Consider the following 23,320-nt stretch of genomic DNA (forward strand, 5'->3'; position numbering starts at 1 on the left):
GGATGGTCGGACAGTGGTTAATAAAATATGAAATTCATGCAAAACAATTCATAATGAGACAAGCCGAAAAGGTTTTATACAGTTCTGAGCCAAAAGGCATCATTTCAACAACTATGGCTGTACTGTTGAAGTCTAGTGGCCTAATGCATTCATGCCATTTACACCATTACAGGAACGTTGATAAGGAAACGTATCCGTCTAATGTTAATCATTAATTGAATGCATCATGTTCAATACACTAGCATGAGTTCATGACATCTGTTCTACATCTAAAAAAACAACAGCAAGAGGAGATGAAGAACCAGAAGAAGCTGTAAAAAGGAGTCAGAAAAACAAGATCTTCACGTTTCTCCTCACATGCAATGAACGGACTCATGCAAAGGCACATTCTGGAGCTGGTTTGTAGCTTTGATGTCAGTCAGTTTGATGTTTTCTCACAATAAAAATACAACATGCAAAGGAGGTTACGAAATGGAAGAAGAACGCACAGTTCAATCTGTACTTTGAGTTGATGAAATCGTAGCTCAGGTATGAACTCAACACGACTGCCTCTAGAGACTAAAACAGCTCTGAGGATGAGGAGGTGGAGGAGAAGAAGAAGAAGCAGTTAGAGCTGTGGGGCTTACCGGGGAGATATATCCGGTGCGGACGTGCTGCTCTCTCTCCAGAGCAGTCTTCAGCTGGACCTCCAGATTGTGTTTGTGCTGGTTGGAGTTGACCAGCTGCTGGTGACAGCTCTCCAACTGCACCTTCAGTTCTTCTACCTGTGAGAGGCACCACAGAACAGACAAGGTGAAAATGAGGAAACACAGGAGAGCACTGATCAAGAACCCAATCTTTTACATTGCATTGATCTCGGTTCAAGTGAACCACATGCGCACTCACATACACATGTACACAAAACCCATATTCACCCCTTTCTTGTAGCTCTCCAGCAGTTTCTCCAGCTCGGCCGTCTCCCTGGTCTGCAGTGTCGAGGGCAGAGGTACCCTCCTCTCATCCCTGATGGGTGTCTGCTCCACCTGCTGCCAGTGCTGCTCGATCTCCTCCTCCACCTTCTGCTGCCTCTCCAGGGAGGGGGGACCCCCACTCTCACCCCCAGGGCTGCCTTCACTCCCTCCCCCACTCTCATAGTCCATTCTCCCAACCTCGGAGCCTGCTGGTTGGTCCACGGAGGAACTAGTCACAGACTCATACCTCCTCCTTCGTTCTTCCCGCCTCTGGCTCCGATCGGGGTCTCCTCGGTCAGTCTGCAGGGGCTCGGCCTCTTGGGCCCGCTGCTGAGCCAGAGCCTGGGCGATGGGTCGGAACTCGGCCCAGTCGAAGGTCTTGGAACGGCCCTCTCGCCGGCGCTCGCGGGCCCGACTTTTCTTGGGGCCTGGCCCTGGCTCCCGCTCCATGGACGAGGCTTCGGAGGAAAGGGAGTCCTGGGTCACGTCGGGCCGAACCAGTCCCTCCAGTGGGGAGAAGGAGCCGTGGTTGCTTGCCACATCCGGAGCAGTGGAGGGTCTGACATTTTTCATGACAGCCTGGATCCAGTTCCTCCTTATGCCTGCAGTCATGGCCGACAGGGTGTGCATTCCCTCCTGGGTCTGAGGAGGACAGTTGGGGCGTTAGATTCAAACTGTGCTATTAACTGCTGCACTATTTGGGTGATAGTAAAAGGGGTGTGTTACATCCCTACATTGAAGAGCTTTTAAATAATAATTTTAAAAAGTGAATACATAAATGCAAATCATTGTTATTACATAAAGATAATCGGAGGTTGTACACGAGTGATTGGGGCTTACATGTATCTGGAAGCCGTAGTTGCGTTGAGCCTGGTATTCAGTGACATTATAACACGTAGACAGGTCTATTTCCCCGTCCAGATCTGAAGCCTGCAATACAGCAACATAACAGATGATGAAAAAAATCAGGAAGACAGAATAGACTCTTATCGGCACTGCAGGAGTTGGAGAATATACATTTTTTAACTGGGTACTTACAAAGATATCAATAGGAAACCAAAACTGTATTGGCAAACATGTATTCCATCTCTTTAAAGATAACTACTGCCATTGCTGCTGTTGGTGGTCACAGTTAAACTAGGACGAATGACCAGTCTAGGTGGATTGAAAAATAGGTCACCTCTTCAGCAATGGAGTCCTTGTAGTATCCGAGGCTGTGGTCTGTCAGTACGAACCAATACTTCTTCCACTGTTCACAAAAGGAGAGAGGGAACACAGGTCACATAGTTCACTGGGAATACAGAAACTGTTCTGTTACTGCTGTAGACGGAGCAAAAAACATACATTTAGTGCCAGAAACTAAGAAAAATGGTGTAATGACATTAGGAGCTTGGCTTCTGTGTGCAATACACACATTAAAGAGAAAGACCAGAACAAACCCCTATGACAGCAGAGGAGACTGAAGTGATGTTGGTAGCCCTCTGAAAAGTAACGATTTCTATGAAAGCTTAATGTTAATTTAGACCGTATAATATAGCGTTGGAGCATCAGTCTACACAATAAACACAGCTGTAAAAAGAGAAGCACCACATTACCCTTTCAACTTTCACCCGTTGAAGCTGTGCCATCAAAGCCTGGCTGGCCCATGGCACTAAAAGGCCATAGAATGCTACAGACATTCTGGAATGTTCTAGGTGAACGTTCAGACAACCGCTTGAACTTCAACCGACTGCCTACTTTGATAAACTCACCAAACAGAAAAGTGCCATTTTCAAATCTCATGGCATCAATAAATGTTATTTCTTCAAGCGTTTAAATTTCCCTGAAACAATAGAAAAGCAACATCAGTTGTTCTGGTGAAGTTCCTAGGTTGTATTTCTTGCTTACATGTCCTTGCTCATCCAGCTTCACCATCCAACCTTTCTTGAAGTTCAGCAAGTCGGGCTGGAATGAGAAACAAATATTCTCAGCATTATTACACACCATCCCTAAAAGCATAACACAAAATGTAACCTCTTTAAAAATGCCAATTAAATCAACCTGTGGTCTAGTGGCAGTCTAGTGAACCCACACAGTAAGATCATGCAAGATGAACCAAGAGATGCTGAAACACACAGATACTAAACTTGCAGCCTTTTAAAAACCACAGCCTCTCTCGGTTCCACTTAGGACTCCATCATTTTAACAGGTCATACTTACAGGCACCCACAGCTGAAACAAAAGTATGAATTAACCCGACTAAGCGACTAGAGTACATAGCTGACAGAAGCATTTTAAATCCAACATGCTACATTTTCTGCACTTTGTTACTTAAGATGGTAACATATTTAGACAATTTAGAAAATTTGTAATGACTATCGCAAACATTTGTAAGGTTCAAAAAGTCCCTTCAGTTAACTTTGGTCAACCTTCAAAACAAAACTTGATGTCTGAGAAAGAGCAGGAAAACATCCTCCACATGCTGGCTCTGCGAGAGGTAGGAGTTTCCCCTGATCACATATCTAGGATCAGATTACCACCAATCTTACCATATACATTAGGAGGATACAATAATAAAACTGTCCCTGGACCAGTGGTTAGGGGAAATATGTACCTACTCCATTCAGCATCACAGAGCCTTCTGTACAAGTCCAATAAAACAGTTCATGTCTGTTGTGGTTTCACACAGTGGAAGAAAACACACAAAGTGCCTGGGGAAGCAGTGCTGGTTTGTGGCACACACACACACACACACACACACACACACACACACACACACACACACACACACACACACACACACACACAGCAGAATGGGTGCCGACACACAGAGGCCTGAGGGCCATGGCCGAACACATGAGTAGCAAGAAGATAACCTGGACAGGAGAGGAGACTGTGCTGCCCCCTGTAGCATGGAGGACTGCATTAGGACATCCAGGACACCAACCAACCCGCTCTGAAACAGTATGTCCTAACCACATCACCCACCACAGTACCCTTGACTGTCCGTTAGTTTACAGTATAATCATCTAACATCAAAGCCCTGGTCACAAATACAGCCCCAAAAAAGTAGGAAGTAAAAGACCCCCCAAAATACCTAATGACTTTGTCAAAGTCCACGTGGTGCAGACTAATCGATAATCAGTTTATGAAACTATAACAATCCCTTGATGGCCTATTTCATTGAACCAACAAAAGGCACTCTGTGTACCAATATGGGTTCATTCATTCATTACTACAACCAAGCCAGGAGTATAATTTCCCAACCAAAGCTGCTGTAACGACATGATGTTCTAGCCAAAAACTCCAGTACCACGTGTTTAAAATGTTTAGTGCTTTAATAGGACACAGTGGCTCATTATCATAACATTTACACTAGCTAAGGCCTGCTGGGCCCTTTCTCAACCCAAATACTCTTAACCCTGTTACCCAACCCGTATACCCACAATGTTACCCAACCCGTATACTCCACCAACCCCACGACCCCACAACTCAGCCGGGCTAAAGTCCTGGCGTTGCTGATGACCTCTAACCCCGCAGCTTTAAGAGAACAGAAGAAATATTGTGGTGTTGTCTGGCCTCGGAGAGAAAGCTCCTTCAGCTTAGCCCACACATACAAGAACACGCAGACATGCCTTAGGTAAACAACGCTCACTGATTAATGTTTTCCATTTCAAACCCTCCCTGGTGTGTGTTTGAGTAGGCACACCCTGAGAGGTAACGTAGTAAGACGGAACGACAGAAGAGAGAAAAATGGTACTAACGGTCATGACAGACTCGGTGGTCCTGCGGTCCAGGGACTTAGCTCGTCTCTGAGGGGGCAGAGTGGAGGGGAAGTCCAGACTCTGGCCCAGGTCATGTCTCTGCTCCTGAAACACACAACATGACGTCAATACTACAGCAGCCATGTGTGTCAAAAAAGCTCATATCAATGTGTCATGAGCCCAATTCCGTTTCTCCCAGTTTTCCCTCACACTTTTACAGAACAGTCTACCTACCAAACATATTGTAGCCTTCATTTCTGTGGTATGCGATTTGTTTTTATGAGAAGAACAATCCTCCCATGTGAACAGTTTAACATGTGCTAACATCTCTCTGCACTGTCACAAGAACAAGTTCTTTTTTTAACAGAATCACACATATTCTAACATGGAACTGAACCCAACAGCCTTTCACTGAACCAGAGAATGGAAACAAAGACAATGCTCTGATGCAGGAGAAAACAAGCCTCATCCAGGAGCAGTGTTTCAGAAAGAACGAGAGAGAGAGAACAGTAGCGATAGAAACAGAGAGGAGAGGAGAGAGAGAACAGTAGACAGAAACTGAGAGGAGAGAGAGAGAGAACAGAAACGGAGAGGAGAGAGAACAGTAGAGATATAAAAGGAGAGGAGACAAACACACCCCGCAGAGACCCCGGACAGCAACACAATTAGACCCAACCAAATCATGAGAAAACAAAAAGATAACTACTTAATACATTGGAAAGAATTAACAAAAAGAACAGTAAACTAGAATGCTTCTTGGCCCTAAACAGAGTACATGGTGGCAGAATACCTGACCACAGTGACTGACCTAAACTTAACGAAAGCTTTGACTATGTACAGACTCAGTGAGCATAGCCTTGCTATTGAGAAAGGCCGCCGTAGGCAGACCTGGCTCTCAAGAGAAGACAGGCTATGTGCTCACTGCCCACAAAATGAGGTGGAAACTGAGTTGCACTTCTTAGCCTCCTGCCAAATAAGTGACAATATTAGATTACACAGATCCACAAAGAATTCGAAAACAAACCCAATTTTGATAAACTCTCATATCTACTAGGTGAAATACCAGTGTGCCCTCACAGCAGCACGGTTTGTGACCTGTTGCCACAAGAAAAGGGCAACCAGTGAAGAACAGACACCATTGTAAATACAACACATATTTATGCTTATTCATTTTCCCTTTTGTACTTTCACTATTTGCATATCGTTACAATACTGTGTATATATACATATGACATTTGAAATGTCTTTATTCTTTTGGAACCTCTGTGAGTGTAATGTTTACTGTTAATTTGTATTGTTTATTTTACTTTTGTTTATTATCTACTTCACTTGCTTTGGCAATGTTAACATACACGTTTCCCATGCCAATAAAGCCCTTGAATTGAGAGAGTGTGTGTAAGTGCAGGTGGGATGATGTTTACTGAAAGTGCCCTTGTGCTTGACAACACAGACAGGACAAACTGGTCATAAAAACAGCTCTCTTCTGGGGGTACTTTGGCCCGGGACACCTTTTGGAGGAACATTTTGGGTACAGTCTCTCTCTTTGAGGTCTTTCTGTTGTTGGTCCTACAACAGAGGCATTTTGTCCCGGCAAGGGCAGAGTGGGAAAGGGAAGTTAGTATCATCACGGGAATCCAGCCACATAATGGAAACTGGAAATGAATACAGCACACTCTCCTGATCCTTTGACCTCTAACCAAAAGAAGGACACAGACAGACACAGAGAGAAAATATATATATATATTACACACACACACACACACACACACACACGAGACAGAAAAAGTCTGCTTCATGTGCGACAGCTCACAGAATCTAACAAAGCTCCTATTTTAGAGATCATAGGTACACTTCAATACAATGTGATTTTCTGGATTTTTGTTTTAGATTCCGTCTCTCACAGTTGAAGTGTACCTATGAAAAAAATTACAGACCTCTACATGCTTTGTAAGTAGGAAAACCTGCAAAAATCAGCAGTGTATCAAATACTTGTTCTCCCCACTGTATATGTCAAAGCGGCATTGGACTAAGATACAGTGGCATAGAATAGAATATATACATATGAGATGAGTAATGAAAGATATGGAGACATTATTAAAGTGGCTAGTGTTTCATTTCCTTAAAGTTGCCAGTGACTCCTAATCTGTCTATAGGCAGCAGCCTCTGATGTGCTGGATGGCTGTTTAACAGTCAGTGGTGTGGTATAGAATACAATACAGTATATAAACTCATCAAAAAAAGAAACGTCCTCTCACTGTCAACTGCGTTTATTTTAAGGTGTAAATATTTGTATGAACATAACAAGATTCAACAACTGAGAAATAAACTGAACAAGTTCCACAGACATGTGGCTAGCAGAAATGGAATAATGTGTCCCTGAACAAAGGGGGGGAGGGGTCAAAATCAAAGTCAGTATCTGGTGTGGCCACCAGCTGCATTAAGAACTGCAGTGCATCTCCTCCTCATGGACTGCACCAGATTTGCCAGTTCTTGCTGTGGGATGTTACCCCACACTTCCACCAAGACACCTGCAAGTTCCCGGACATTTGAGATCCAGGCTCTTCGCTGGCCATGGCAGAACACTGACATTCCTGTCTTGCAGGAAATCACACACAGGTGTCCTGTGTGAATTTAAGTATGCTCTCTCTAATTCTCTTTCGCTCTGAAGACCCTAGGACCATGACTCAGGACTACCTGGCATGATAACTCCTTGCTGTCCCCAGTCCACCTGGCCGTGCTGCTGCTCCAGTTTCAACTGTTCTGCCTGCGGCTATGGAATCCTGACCTCTTCACCGGACGTGCTACCTGTCCCAGACCTGCTGTTTTCAACTCTCTGGAGACAGGAGTGATACAGATACTCTTAATGATCGGCTATGAAAAGCCAACTGACATTTACTCCTGAGGTGCTGACTTGCTGCACCCTCGACAACTACTGTGATTATTATTATTTGACCATGCTGGTCATTTATGAACATTTGAACATCTTGACCATCTTCTGTTATAATCTCCAACCGGCACAGCCAGAAGAGGACTGGCCACCCATCATAGCCTGGTTCCTCTCTAGGTTTCTTCCTAGGTTTTGGACTTTCTAGGGAGTTTTTCCTAGCCACTGTGCTTCTACACCTGCATTGCTTGCTGTTTGGGGTTTTAGGCTGTACAGCACTTTGAGATATCACTTGATGTACGAAGGGCTATATAAATATATAAATACATTTGATATTGTTGAAATCTTTTCATTTGTTTTTTAAGCACTTCCTTACTGCTTTAGCTCATGGCCACAGTTGCGTGTGTTCCAATGTGAATTATCTAACGATGCCAAAAGAGTGTAAACAAGAACAGTGCTGTTCAATGTGAAAGGTTATCTTTATTATAGAACAATGGGCAATTTAATACACTAAATAGTTTGGGTTAACTTGGTGACAATGTTCAGAAAATACATTTTGGAAATTTGGTCAAAGTACTCCTTTTCTAAATATTTGTTTCCAAATGATTAATGTAGAGCAGGTGTTCCTGTTCCTGCAGAGCAGGTACGCAAGATAAAAATGGGATTCACATGTTTTATTTATTTTAATTTTTTCTTCACATGTTCAAACAGTTCATTTATATTTTCCAACGGGGCTATACATTTGGGTGAGTATTTTTTCTCCCGAGTAGCCTCATTTCACTACCAAAAATAAAATTCTACCAACTAGTGTTCAGCGAAATAACACAATGTCAAATACAGGTAGCCTAGTCAAATAATTAACATCCAATCACATTAACCGTTACTCTCTCGTGGGAATTCCACTAACAGTCCGTATGTAGCCAAACGTAGCTGCTGCTCATTCTGTTTGCTCAAAAATTGATAAATGGTTAAAAGAAAGTAAGGCCCATGTCCATAGAGACACATACCAGCTCTACTGGTAGTACTGCTACAATCAGCAGTACTACACCGGCACCAGTCAACGACAAGTTGGTCAGCTTCCATAGAGACACATACCAGCTCTACTGGTAGTACTGCTACTATCAACAGTACCACACCGGCACCTGTCGACGACACAAGTTGTTCTGCTTCCACGAGCACATCCAATGCTAGCATCAGTAATTCTACATTTGTTGTTAGCCCACGGACACTGACAGTTGTGAATCTGATGCAGCCAAAGAGCTACTGTCCCCTTACCTGGGAAAGCACCGAACAACAGACAGGGGCGTTGGACCATCGAAGAGGCGCAAATATGAATAGAACTACATTGATTTGGGGTTCACTTATATTGGGACAAGTGCCTTTCCTCAGCCAATGTGATTTATGCCCAAAAGTATTATCTCACAACTCGATGAAACCTTCACTCTTGTGCAGACATTTAGAAACAAAACATGGCAATTTGAAAAATAAGCTACAGGAGTTTGAGTAAGAATTAAGACAACTTTCGAGTAGTAAGACATGTATAAAAGCAACAGATACCATTAATAAGAAGGGGCTAGAAGCGTCTTATATGGTGAGCTACCGAGTGGCTAGGACAGGCAAGCCCCATACTATTGTGGAGGACTTAATTATTCCTGCTGCCACGGATATGGCTGGGACAATGCTGGGGGAAAGGCCCCCAAAAACTATACAGACAATGCCTTCATCAAACAACAATGTTTCACGACGCATCAGTGACATGGCAGGAGTTTTAAAACAATTACTGCTTCGCATACAAGACAGTGAATTCTACGCGTTACAGCTGGATGAGTCAACAGACGAGGCAGGCCTGACACAGCTCCTGATATATGTCCGTTATGTTTATGGAGGGGAGGGGTCAATTAAGGAAGACATCCTCTTCTGCAAACCACTGGAAACAGGACAATATATTTTTAAAGTACTGGGCAGCTTTGTGACCTCAAATGGACTTTGGTAGTCAAGATGTGCTGGTATTTGTACTGATGGCGCAAAAGCCATGACAGGGAGACATAGTGGAGTGGTAATGCGCGTGCAAGCAGTTGCTCCCGACGCCACTTGGGTACACTGCAGCATCCACCGAAAGGCTCTTGCTGCCAAGGGAATGCCTGACAGCTTGAAAGACGTATTGGACACTACAGTGAAATTGGTTAACTTTGTTAAAGCAAGATGGTTAAATAAAGAGCAAAATGATTGATTATTATTATTATTATTTGTGCCCTAGGTTTAAAGGGGGTACAATCTCTGTACCACACATACACACAGTGCTGTAGTTGTACCTCTTTGTGGAAGCATCTGTGTTCGCTGCGGCCCCGTCTGGCTCCAGTCCTCCAAGCCTCCTCCACCTCCATCCTCTCTGCATTCTCCAGCTCCAATGCCTCCAGCTTCTCTATCACCCCAGATCGACTAGAACACATATGGAACAAGGTTAAAGGTCAGCGGTGAAGGCTCGAGGTCAGAGGCCTTTAGTTTAACTTTTTTTTGTGGATTAAAAAAAATGGTTTTGGGTATGGCAAGAAAAAGACTTCCTTCTCAGGTGGAGAAAATAGATTAACTTTATTGTATACTGCAGTCTTCCTGTGTGTGTGTGTGTGTGTGTGTGTGTGTGTGTGTGTGTGTGTGTGTGTGTGTGTGTGTGTGGGGGAGGGGTAAACGTTGCATAATTAACATTTATAGGTGAACATTACAATACACCGCTACATGAAACATGAGTAACAGACATGATGAATTTGAGAAGGACAGTTTAGGCTCATACTCTTGTGACTGTCACCCCAACCGTTCTGTTCCATCTTCTGTAAACACACAGCACAGACATGCAGTGAAACGATAGATACACCGGCAGCTTTGACGTATTCTTCCCTTACGTCTTCCTTTCTACCCTCGGTTTATGAGGAGCGAGAGTCGCTTGGAAATATATATTTCTTTTTTTACTGTGCCCTTATTAGGGGAATCCTCGGCGGTTAGCTGGCTTCCTTACAAGGCAACGAGTGAGGGAGAGAGAGAAAAGAAGAAATGGCGAGAAAGAGAGGACGAGAGGTATTTTCAGTTACATGACTGTTTGCACCCCCACCAGCCAGTGAAGGAGCAGAGTGGCAGTGTGTGTGAGTTTGTATTTGTGTGCAATAACTCTGGAATAGAGTGCTAGTTAGCTGCTGACGTCCAGAATGGCAGTGTTCCGAAATGAAACAAAATTGACCAATTTTTATCAGTCTACTGGACATTCCTGATCTCTTCCTTGCTCTCTCGTTAAGCACTTCCTCTCAGGCCTGGTTTTGGATGAGGGGATGAGGTGGGTGTGGTGTGGGTGTGTCTGCTTAACCTCTTGACCCTTTCCTAGAACAGAGTCAGGAGTGGATGATGGGCGAATGGAAAGTACAAAGCCTGTTTATTCAGTGTGTTTATGCTGAAAAACCACAGGGGGAAAAAAACACAGGGAAAGGTAATTATTACAGTTGAAGTCGGAAGTTTATAAACACTAAGGTTGGAGTCATTAAAACTTGTTTTCAACCACTCCACACATTTCTTGTTAACTTCTCTAGGGTAGGGGGCAGCCTTTGGAATTTTGGATGAAAAGCATACCCAACTTAAAACAGCTTTCTACTCAGGCCCAGAAGATAGGTGTCATTACAGTATCCATTGACCTAGGACTCAAATTGCAGTTCCTATGCCTTCCACTAGATGTCAACAGTCTTTAGAAATTGTTTCAGGCTTGTATTCTGAAAAATGAGGGAGTAAGAGCAGTCTGAATGAGTGGACCCAGCCGTGTCACAGAGATTTTTAATGCGCGCGAGTGCCTTTCTTGTTTACCTTTTATATCGACAACGTTATTGTCCGGTTGAAATATTATAGATTATTTAGGCTAAAAACAACCTGAGGATTGAATATAAACATAGTTTGACATGTTTCTATGAACTTTACGGATACAATTTGGATTTTTTGTCTGCCTGTTGTGACTGCGTTTGAGCCTGTGGATTACTGAAGAAAATGCGAACAAAACTGAGGTTTTCGGATATAAAGAGAGACTATCGAACAAAAGGAACATTTATTGAATAAATGAATGTCTTCTGAGTGCCACCATATGAAGATCATCAAAGGGATGAATTTTATCTCCATTTCTGACTTGTGTTACGTTTCTACTTGGCCAGTTACTGTTTGTAATGATTTTTCTGCTGGGCGATGTTCTCAAATAATCATACGGTCTGCTTTCGCCGTAAAGCATTTTTTAAATCTGACACAGTGGTTCTATTCACAAGAAGTTCATCTTTAAACCAATGTAAAATAGTTGTATATTTTCTGAATTTTTATAATGAGTATTTCTGTATTTTAATTTTTGCAAAAATAGTTTGCAGACAGATTATTTCACTTATAATTCACTGTATCACAATTCCAGTGGGTCAGAACTTTACATACACTAAGTTGACTGTGCTTTTAAACAGCTTGGAAAATTCCAGAAACGATGTCATGGCTTTAGAAGCTTCGTATAGGCTAATTGACACCATTTGAGTCAATTGGAGGTGTACCTGTGGATGTATTTCAAGGCCTACCTTCACAGTCAGTGATTCTTTGCTTGACATCATGGGAAAATCAAAAGAAATCAGCAAAGACTTCAGAAAAACTATTATAGACGACCACAAGTCTGGTTCATCATTGGCAGCAATTTCTCAAATGTCTGAAGGTACCACGTTCATCTGTACAAACAATAGTAAGCATAAACACCATGGGACCACACAGCCGTTATACCACTCAGGAAGGAGACGCGTTCTGTCTCCTAGAGATTAACTTACTTTGGTACGAAAAGTACAAATCAATCACAGAACAACAGCAAAGGAACTTGTGGAGATGATGGAGGAAACAGGTACAAAGGTATCTATATCCACAATAAAACAAGTCCTATATCGACATAACCTGAAAGGCTGTTCAGCAAGGAAGAAGCCATTGCTCCAAAACCACCATAAAAATGCCAGACTACGGTTTGCAACTGCACATGGGGACAAAGATCGTACTTTTTGGAGAAATGCCCTCTGGTCTGATGAAACAAAAATAGAACTGTTTGGCCATAATGACCATCGTTATGTTTGGAGGAAAAGGGGGGGATGCTTGCAAGCCGAAGAACACCATCCCTGAAGCACGGGGATGGCAGCATCATGTTGTGGGGGTGCTTTACTGCAGGAAGGACTGGTGCACTTCACAAAATAGATGGCATCATGAGGAAAGAACAGTATGTGGATATATTGAAGCAACATCTCAAGACATCAGTCAGGAAGTTAAAACTTGGTCGCAAATGTGTCTTCCAAATGGACAATGACCCCAAGCATACTTCCAAAGTTGTGGCAAAATGGCTTAAGGTCAACAAAGTCAAGGTATTGGCCATCACAAAGCCCTGACCTCAATCCTATAGAACATTTGTGGGCAGAACTGAAAAGGCTTGTGCGAGCAAGGAGGCCTACAAACCTGACTCATTTACACCGGCTCTGTCAGGAGGAATGGGACAAAATTCACCCAACTTGTTTGACCCAAGTTAAACAATTTAAAGGCAATGCTACCAAAAACTAATTGAGTGTATGTAAACGTCTGACCCACTAGTGTGATGAAATAAATAAAAGCTGAAATAAATCATTCTCTAATATTATTCTGACATTTCACATTCTTAAAATAAAGTGGTGATCTTAACTGACCTAAGACAGGGAATCAACTGTACATACATAACTCCTATGAGAAGTATAACGGAACTATGGAACGCAGAGATTCGTCGATTTCACACTGTTTGGATTTCACCAAACACAGCCTTTTCATCTTGGTGTGTGTGTTTTGACGCAGCTTCGTTGGGAGTGTGTGTGCATCACAAGGCTGTGTGTGTGTGTGTGTGTATCTGTGCAAGTGTGTTTAGAAGCAGAGACCGTGTGTGTTGCTGCATCATTGGAATCTCTACTGATGTCCTTCCAGGTCAGAGTGCCTGCTGGTCTGTAACCTGGCAGTCAGACAGCAGAGTTCACTAACCTGGTTTACCAGCCTATACAAGTACCTGATTAACAGCTAAGGCTTTACCTTGATAAATATATCCTAGGTAAGAAACGGTGACTGAAGTCTGGAACCTTCTTTTATTCTCATTAGACTGACCTCTTAGGTCTGAACGTGGGCCTTTCTTTTTTGTCTCTCTGGACTAAGACAGAACAGACATGCAAACAGATGGACAGACAGACAGACTTGCCTCCTTTCGGGACTGAACACGGCCTCTTTCTCCTCACCAGGACTCCTCACTCGACTCCTCTTCTCTGCCTTCCTGGCCTCGGCCTCCAGCCTCCTGGACCGTGGCATATCATTGTGCCCGCCGTGGCCTAGCCCTAACCGCCCTGCCGGGTGGCTCTCTGTGCTGGTCACCGTGCTGCCGCTGGCGTCAGAGTCCAGCGAGCTAACAGAGCCACTGATGTGGGAGCCGTTGGACAGCAGGGAGCTGCCGGAGGGGAAAGGGTCACTGGGGACCGGGGAGAGGCAGCGGGGCACCCCACCCAGGCTGGAGCAGGAGCCCGTGGGAGACAGGAGGTCGTGGTGGGGGAGCGGGACTGAGCCGTGGAGAGGGAGGCCGCTACGGTCCACCTCGTCACCGTTGACTGAGCCCGCATCTGAGCCCCGACCCACGGAACCACAGTCACCTGGAAGGGGGAGGGGGTGGAGGGTCAAAGATGGTGAAGGATAGATGAGAACAGTAGAAAACTCTTACCATCTCTAAATTATAATGTTATAATATTTTACAGCTGTGTAGCTTGCTAACACCATTACAATCCTATCAGATTGCCATATATGGGTCTTTCTATAAATAATGGGGCCAATGTGTGACAATTTTTTTTTAATGTAGTTCCACATGTATACTTAGAGGAATATATGCAAATAGGCCCCTAAATCCACCTATACATCCTTTAAGCAGAGTTCATACAGACATTGGCAAGTCAAATTCAAGGACTCTCAGGTACCTTTTCACCTCTACGGGATCGGTGTCTCCCCGTGGGACGGTAGAGCTAACGTAGTCTAATGTGATTACCATGAGGTTGTAAGCAACAAAAACATTTCCCAGGACATAGACATATCTGATATGGGCAGAAAGCTTACATTAATGAGTGCATTGCGAACAATTTGTACAGTTTCTGATTTAAACTATAGAAGTATACAAGCAACTCAAAAATGCTACTCACAGTAGTAATTTAGAAGTGTTTAGAAACATATATTCTAATTTACAATAAAAGTGACTCCAAAATGAAACAATACATCATTTAGCATTCATTTCTATTGGGCACAAAATTATCTGGAAAAACAACCAAAACAAACAGCAAATGCATCCAACAAATGTTCCCCAATCATTTCAGAGGGCACTCAATACAATTCACTAGTTGATTTAAAATCTATGCTTAATCTTAAAACTTTTTAGGGAGTGGGTTCCGCTGTCGGGATCAGCGCCACTTATCGTTTTTGATAAAACTAAAACTTTCATTAAAACACACATTCAAGGTAGTGAATTAAAGCTACACTCATTGTGAATCTAGCTACCGAGTCAGATTTGTAAAATGCTTTTCGGCGAAAGCATGAGAAGCTATTATCTGATAGCATGTACCCCCAAAATACTGCAACGTCACCTAACACGACAGATTTTGCGGTAGCCGGCGCTACCCAAAACGCAGAAATAAAATATAAAACATTCATTACCTTTGACGAGCTTCTTTCTTGGCACTCCTAAGGTGTCCCATAAACATCACTATTGGGTCTTTTTTTCGATTAAATCGGTCCATATATAGCCTAGATATCGATCTATGAAGACTGTGTAATCAAGGAAAAAACTGAGTTTGATAACGCAACGTCATTTTTTAAAATAAAAAAAGTTGACGATAAACTTTCACAAAACACTTCGAAATACTTTTGTAATGCAACTTTAGGTATTAGTAAACGTTAATAATCTATCAAAATGATCACGGGGCGATGTATATTCAATAGCTCCACGTTCTGATATCATGTCCAAATATTTCTCAACCAAAACATCCGGTCGGAGACCGGAAGAAAAGCCCTGCCTTGTGTCCGTTTGACCAAGAAACAAATCCGAGACAAATGACAAGACTGTTGACATCGTGTGGAAGCTGTAGGTATTGCAACCTCGGCCCCATTTAATGTGGTTTCTTTCAACAATACATTCCAGTGGCGCATTGATATATTTTCCAGTTTTCAGTGAACAGATTTTCCTGCGCTTTTCGATGAAACGCACGTTCTGTTATAGTCATAGTCACCGTGATTTAACCAGTTTTAGAAACGTCTGAGTGTTTTCTATCCACACATATACTATATTCCTGCCATGAGTAGCAGGGCGCTGAAATGTTGCGCGATTTTTAACAAAAAGCTGCGAAAATGCGCATGATCCATAACAGGTTCATTATCATGGTTGGTGTCTTGACAGATGTCCAAAATCGTGTGACCTAAAACATTACTTTTTTATCCCAATACTTTTGGTCCCCTAAAGCAGGGGGACTATATACAAAAAATGCTGTAATTTCTAGACAGTTCACCCGATATGGATGAAAATACCCTCAAATTAAAGCTGACATTGTGCACTTTGACATCATTGTATTTGAAATGAAACAATGACTAACAACATTTTTAAAATGCTTTACTGTCCCAATAATTACGAAGTGCACTGTAGCTATGTCCCCCTTATATCTTAATGTAATGACATTAACAAATGTGGCAGGTTATTATCAATGACTTATCAACAGTTCTAACAAGTTGTACAGAGTAGGCCATTCTCACCGGTACCCTAGTTTATAGAAGGACTCATATACTACACTAAAGATGAGGACTATGGGGCTCGATGTGCTGTGGTTCCTCCATACCTGTAGAGGGTGGTGGTGAGCCCAGCAAGGGCAGGTCAGCAGAAGGCCACACGGCCGCACCCTCAGCCTCTCTCTGGCTCAGCTCCTCCTGCCAGATGATGGAGCTGGAGTCTTGAACCTTCTCTGAGCCCGCCTCGGGGATTCCTGAGCCCGTCACCGCCACCTTTGCTGGTCCTGGTTCCTGATAAGTGGTGGGCTCCACCTTGCGTTTCTTCTTCTGGTTCTGCTTGTTGGTCCTGGGATACACCACCAGCTGTTCAGTCCACCTGGGAAAGAGCGAGAACAGAATGATAGTGAAGGCATAGAGAACACACACACACGTAAGCACACATACATACACACGTGTTTACCCATTGATGATCTCTTTGTTCTCCCCTCGTATAAAGTACTCCTGTTCAGGAGTGATGATACAGAGAGCGTTCTTCTGGCCCGTCTTGGGCTCTGCGTCAATGACGTCAGCACACAGGTTCATATTTACCGTGCCCTGGGGCAGCGTGCTCGGCTAGAGGGGAAATAACAGAGAAACAACATTCAGGCACAAGTAACGGCCAAACCTGACATGACACAGACTGTATACAAGGGTAAATACCAGTAGAACAGGACAACAATCAGTAGAATGATGAAGTGATTGCCTTGTAGCAAACTGGGAAGTATAGTCTACGTCTGATTAGTCCCTTTCAACAGCCACAGTGCTGAAGGGGCACGGGGTCCTAGATCTCCGTCTGAGCCTAAGGGAAACTTCTACCCGGAGCTGCTATATAACAGGTGGATAGATATCACAATGTCTGTTTTTCATCCTCCATCCTTCCTTCACTCTTTCTCACAGACAGAGGACGTATACAGCCCCTACTATCAAATCACATTTTATTTGTCACATACACATGGTTAGCAGATGTTAATGCGAGTGTAGCGAAATGCTTGTACGGTCTATAAGGTCACGTATCCGTTATCGATGGGTTGCCGGGACAACGGGGGAAATCCATTCAGGTCCAGTGGAGTGAATGGAGGAGGTGACATCCCTGGGAGGCTGGAGTAAATACGTTTGTGTGTACGCGTGTGCTACTGCTAACGCACGTGGTTCTGCATATAGGTGAATGTTTGCCATTGGAAAGGCACAATTTATCACGGTTTCTCCCAAACTCCCTATTGCCCCTCTACCGTCTAGAATTCCCCCTGAACCCCAGCATGGTCTCTCTAGTTCAGTGAGATTCCTGTACTGTTGTTATCAGGCCCAGACTGAACTGTACTCTGGCTGCAGATGTAAAACAGGTGCTGTTTCTCTCCTTAGCTCCTTTTAAGGACATTCACATGGATCCTGTTTTAATGCAAGCTGCCAGTAAACCATGAGGGCTTCCAAATATGGCAATTACACTGGGTCACACTCAGAGAAACTTAGAGTACAGACTGGAGCAAGCTAGTCTACTGTACGGCGAGGGGGAATTTTGCACTGGGAGGGGGGGGTAGGAGGGGAATCTGTCTCATAAAAGATGCACCTTTCTATCTTTGTGAAGGAGAGAGCATGAAGGTATTACACACTTTTCCCTTGTTCCCCTCAAATGGTTGTGGTTAGGGTTGGGGGAAGATAGCTATAGATCTAGGATCAGGTTAAGGCCAGGGCAAGTCCAGCCCACATCGAGAGAGAGAGCGAGAGAAAGAGGGCCAGTCCAGTCCAGTGGCTGTGTTCTTTGAGTATGTATACGTCGTCTGATCTGATACTGGCATCGACACAAAGACTCCATCTGACAACACTGCCATTCATCCTCTCTCTCCAAAATGCCACCCTATTCCTTATATAGTGCATTACTTTTGACCAGAGCACTATGGATAAAATGTAGTGCACTATATAGGGAAATAAGGTGGCATTTGAGATAGTCCATGTGTTGTAGTGGGTTTGATTTCTCCACTCCAGATCCAATCCCATATCCTCCTATTGTCCTCCTATGGGGCCAGCTATATTTAGCTGCACAGGGGGGTATTATTATCGCTAACAACTTTCTCACAGACTGTCTCTCTGACTCAGTTCACAGTTTCTACGAACAGGACACACAAAGAGGCAATAAAACACTACTAATAAAGCTAGGAAACATTTTTAATCGAGCAGGTCTTTATCCTCACAATGAACAAACTGTCAAGGGGAGTATTGAGATTTTAGGGGAAAATTGGGCATTCCCACTAGTTCAATGCTGATGAAGTACAACTTCTTTCTCCATCTGCCAGTGCCAGCCAAAATGATTTGATGACTGGGCTTAATCATATCATTCCAAAAATGGTGTCAGAGTGAGACTCGCAGAGCCAGCATTAGAATTAGGTAGAGCACACCCACTCCATAATTGATACATTTTTCTGGGGTGTTTTATTGCTCGGACCGGTGGCAAGTAGTGTAAGAAACCAGCACCTGCTCTGCTCAGGGGTGAATGGGAAGCAGCAAGCTGCTGTGTTATACGGGATATGTGCCTCGACATGCCGCTTCCCTCTGCGCTGCATCAAAACAGAACCGTGTAGGCTGTGGAGAAAACTGAATGACCCCGTTTCCTGTCCCTATCCTCCCAGTCATTGACCCTCCGGCCCAGGTTCTCCTCAGAGACTGAAGAGCTGTAGTCCTCCTTCTTGGGAGGTCCGCTTAGATTAAAACTAGCATTTGAGAACTGCCCAACTGGTGTCAGTAAACTACCCAAGGGACTGGTCAGCGGCAACATCTCAGGGACCGGTGTCGGTCCACGACTCAGTGTTTGAGAAACACTCAAACCTTCACGTTTCAGTCTCTCAGATTCCGTCTCTCTTGCCTCCTTCTCAGTCTCTCACCTTCCCTCTCTCCTACTCTCCTTCTCAGTTTCTCACCTTCTCCCTTTTCTACTCCCCTTCTCAGTCTCTCACCTTCTCTCTCTCTCCTACTCACCTTCTCCCTCTCCTACTCTCCTTCTCAGTCTCTCACCTTCTCTCTCTCCTACTCTCCTTCTGTCTCTCACCTTCTCCCTCTCCTACTCTCCTTCTCAGTCTTTCACCTTCTCCCTCTCCTACTCTCAAATGTACAACACGTCCAATCCTGTCTGATGTAGTAAAATTACATTATGCTACATTAGATATGATTGCTTGTAGTGGCAGGCTGTGTGTATGTGGAATGTTTGGGTCTGGGGCATATCTGGCATTTTCATGTGGTTTTTGGGGTCTACTGCTCTCTGTTTCTCTAGCCTGTTAGTTACTGGGAGCCCGCTGCTCTTCACCAAATATGGGCATATCAGAGGAATGCTGTGTAGAGCCTCGACCTCTGAGCATCTCCTTCTCAGTCCATCTCATCATGGGCTAAAATAGTTCAGTTCTAAAATGCCAATTGCCCACTCGCATTAAACATCTTGAGTGAAATCTTCCCTGAAAGTTGCCTCGGCTTTATGCGAGTCACACAAAAGCTCTTATTTTTCAACCCTGTTGTAATTATTTTGCTTATATCATGTATCAGATGCAAAAGAAAAATACACTATTCCGGGGAAATTTGGCCCTCCAATAGCAACAAACAACCTGCTCAATGAATCATGACATCGGTAGATCATTAAGATCAATGTATCTAGTATCATGTGAGATAGCTTCATATTTACAAAGATTCATCAGGTTGCTCTGGTCATTGTTGATGTTTTCACCAGTGTGACTTCCAGCCATTCTACCCCTGTGGGTTTGGCCGGGTTGCCTAACTCTGGCCTCTTGAGCTGGCCAAGAGCACAGGAATTACTAATAGTAACAACCACTCTGAGAAAGAGAAGGGCCACAGCAGTCCATATTGGGTATTTTCTGGGGTAGAGCAGTAGACAGTCCATCAGCCCAGGGGAGAATCAGGGCTGAGCTTCATATTCTCTCAGGCACATTACAACTAACCTAAAATATGCCTAGCTAGCTAATAGCCTAATGTCAGTCAAAAACTTCCTCAGTGTCTAAAATCCACACCATCCAGAAATTACGCACCATCCAGGGATTCCGGATTCCAAAAATGTGGCACCGTGACCAGGAAGATTTTAATGTAACGGCCATTAGAAACATTTCCTGGACTAATATGTATTAGAGTGTCCACCCACGGTGCTCAGAATGACATAGATCACATTTTGATTATGGTAACAGAACAAGCAACTCATAATGATGCAGCCAATAAAAAAATACATGTTCAAACATTTGCCAAAATTAAATAATTACTCCTGTCTATATTTTTTACATTTTATTTCACCGGGTAGGCTAGTTGAGAACAAGTTCTCATTTAGAACTGAGACCTGGCCAGGATACAACAACAGAGTTACACATGGAATAAAACATACAGTCAATATTACAGTAGAAAAAGTCTATATACAGTGTGTGGGGGGGGTAAGAGAATACATAGGCCATGGTGGCGAAGTAATTACAATATACCAATAAAACACTGGAGTGATAGATGTGCAGAAGATGAATGTGCAAGAAGAGATACTGGGGTGCAAAGGAGCAAGATAAATAAATAGAGTATGGGGATGAGATAGCCCATCCAACTATGTACAGGTGCAGTGATCTGTGAGCTACTCTGTCAGCTGGTGCTTAAAGCTAGTGAGGGAGATATGAGTCTCCAACTTTAGTGATTTTTGTAGTTTGTTCCAGTCATTGGCAGCAGAGAACTGGAAGGTGGGGCAGCCAAAGGAGGAATTGGCTTTGGGGGTGACCAGTGAGACATACCTGCTGGAGCGCGTGCTACGGGTGGGTGTTGCTATGGTGAGCAGTGAGCTGAGATAAGTCAAGGGCTTTACCTAGCAAAAACTTGTAGATGAGCTGGAGCCAGTGGGTTTGGCGACGAGTATGAAGCGAGGGCCAGCCAACGAGAGCGTACAGGTCGCAATGGTGGGTAGTATATGGGGCTTTGGTGACAAAACAGATGGCACTGTGATAGACTGCATCCAATTTGCTGAGTAGAGTGTTGGAGGCTAGTTTGTAAATGACATCGCCGAAGTCGAGGATCGGTAGGATAGTCAGTTTTACGAAGGTATGCTTGGCAGCATGAGTGAAGAAGGCGTTGTTGCGAAATAGGAAGCCGATTCTAAATGTAATTTTGGATTGGAGATGCTTAATGTGAGTCTGGAAGGAGAGTTCACATTCTAACCAGACACCTAGGTATTTGTAGTTGTCCACATATTCTAAGACAGAACCGTCCAGAGTAGTGATGCTGGAAGGGCGGGCAGCGATCGGTTGAAGTGCATGCATTTAGTTTTAATTGCATTTAAGAGCAGTTGGAGGCCACGGAAGGAGAAATACAGAAATACATTTAATCATTCAAAATACTTAATTAGAAAGCATGACTTAGCCGCAGAGGAATCGAGGATCATTAGCTTATTTTTAAAAATAGCTGTGGATTGTCTCAAATCACAAGCTTGTAGGCCTTTGCCTACTTGGGAAGCCTGCAATTTGTGGTAGTAGAAATAAGCTCAGGGGTTAAAGTAGGGTAATGCGGTCTGGTACGGCATCCTGGCAAAATACATAGTCGGAGTACCCCGTACCAGTAAAATATGAGCCTATCACAATATTTAAACAAAATGTCAAGAAAACTGAAGGCTATTAGACCACTATTTATCATTACCGCATGTCAGAGGCATGAAAAATGAGTGAGTGGGCTTAAATGGTTAAGACGGAAACACTGACATTTGGCCAAGGCATAGATGATTGGCCGACACCCAGACCTCCGCAGATAGCAGTGGACGCATAAATTATCGCCAAATATCATTAAAAAAAATGGTGTTTAGTGCAACAGGTGTCCCTTTCCATTCACCACTGCCTCATAAAGTTGCCCTTTGAAGGGATTGTTGCACAATCAGATGAAAACATGACTGGTTGGTTTTATGCCACAATAAAAAGGTCATACATTTGGAAAGTTAAATGACACATCTTTAGACTTTGCCCACAGAGATCCTATTGAATGAATAAGGATTTTATATGTAGTTCTATGACTAGGCCCATAAAGAATATTGGTGCAAGCGCCTGCACATATAGGAAGTCCAGTACCGAGAGGAAATTCATTCATTCTACCCCAGAATAGGCCTAGCTGATTATTGAGTTGTGCTTGTCTGTGAAAAGCATCTAAAATGTGTGTGAAGTATGTGGAGTATAATTGAAAATGGGGACGGGTGAGTGGCGAAGGTACAGGAAGAGTCTCTCTCTCCAGAATGGCTCAGCCGTCTCCCGCCAATTCTTGAGCATTCATTGTGTGAATTGTTGGCCCTTTGATTGTCTATTTTGATATACTCCCCATGAGAGCAGACAGCCTGAGCAGAGAGATGAATGCGATTGAAATAGCCTGCATTTTCAACTGTTTTTATTTGTTAGCTTTATGTAGCTTATTTTTACTTAGTTGACAATGGAAGTTATAGGCGTACTGCTGCATTGGCCTATAGGCTGAGTTCCATGCGCTCTTTTATTAAGCTGTCAATGGATCAAGGTGTATCAATGTGTCCATATGGCAGAGGCTGGTGCTAGCATTAGTTGAATTTTAACTTTTGGTTTGTATAATTTTTCATTCAGATTTCTATGATTAACCACGTGACAATGATTTTGAGAAACTAAAACGTTGTTATTGAAAATAAACTGTTCCACGAAAATGTGCATATGAAAATCATAACTGGCACGCAGATCGACAGAAATGGAAGGATAAATTTTAAGCTTCCCCAACTTGAAACTCACGCGCCTATAAAGTCTTTATGGCCTCCCGAGTGGCGCAGTGCTAGCTGTATTCTGGGTTAGAGTCCAGGCTCTGTCAGACCCATGTGGCGGCACACAATTGGTGCTGCGTTGTCTGGGTTAGGGATGTCCTTGTCCCGTTGCACACTTGTCCCGTTGCACACGGGTGCAGTG

General features: G+C 43.6%; 1 protein-coding gene across 4 annotated transcripts in view; it reads right to left on the reverse strand.

The window, feature by feature from the left end:
* mprip (myosin phosphatase Rho interacting protein) overlaps window positions 1-23,320 on the reverse strand; it is a 62,470-nt gene that overhangs the window by 23,128 nt on the left and 16,022 nt on the right. For all 4 annotated transcript variants that reach the window (XM_035734432.2, XM_035734429.2, XM_035734430.2 and 1 more), the window contains exons 4-13: window positions 16,828-16,979; window positions 16,478-16,743; window positions 13,819-14,260; window positions 9,890-10,016; window positions 4,694-4,798; window positions 2,838-2,894; window positions 2,131-2,199; window positions 1,791-1,880; window positions 915-1,592; window positions 627-764 (exon numbers count right to left, since the gene is read on the reverse strand). In XM_035734432.2, the coding sequence (XP_035590325.1) occupies window positions 627-764; window positions 915-1,592; window positions 1,791-1,880; window positions 2,131-2,199; window positions 2,838-2,894; window positions 4,694-4,798; window positions 9,890-10,016; window positions 13,819-14,260; window positions 16,478-16,743; window positions 16,828-16,979 (2,124 nt within the window). The remainder of the gene's footprint in view (window positions 1-626; window positions 765-914; window positions 1,593-1,790; window positions 1,881-2,130; window positions 2,200-2,837; window positions 2,895-4,693; window positions 4,799-9,889; window positions 10,017-13,818; window positions 14,261-16,477; window positions 16,744-16,827; window positions 16,980-23,320) is intronic.

Source organism: Oncorhynchus keta, chromosome 24 (assembly GCF_023373465.1).
Source record: "Oncorhynchus keta strain PuntledgeMale-10-30-2019 chromosome 24, Oket_V2, whole genome shotgun sequence".
Lineage (NCBI taxonomy): Eukaryota > Metazoa > Chordata > Actinopteri > Salmoniformes > Salmonidae > Oncorhynchus > Oncorhynchus keta.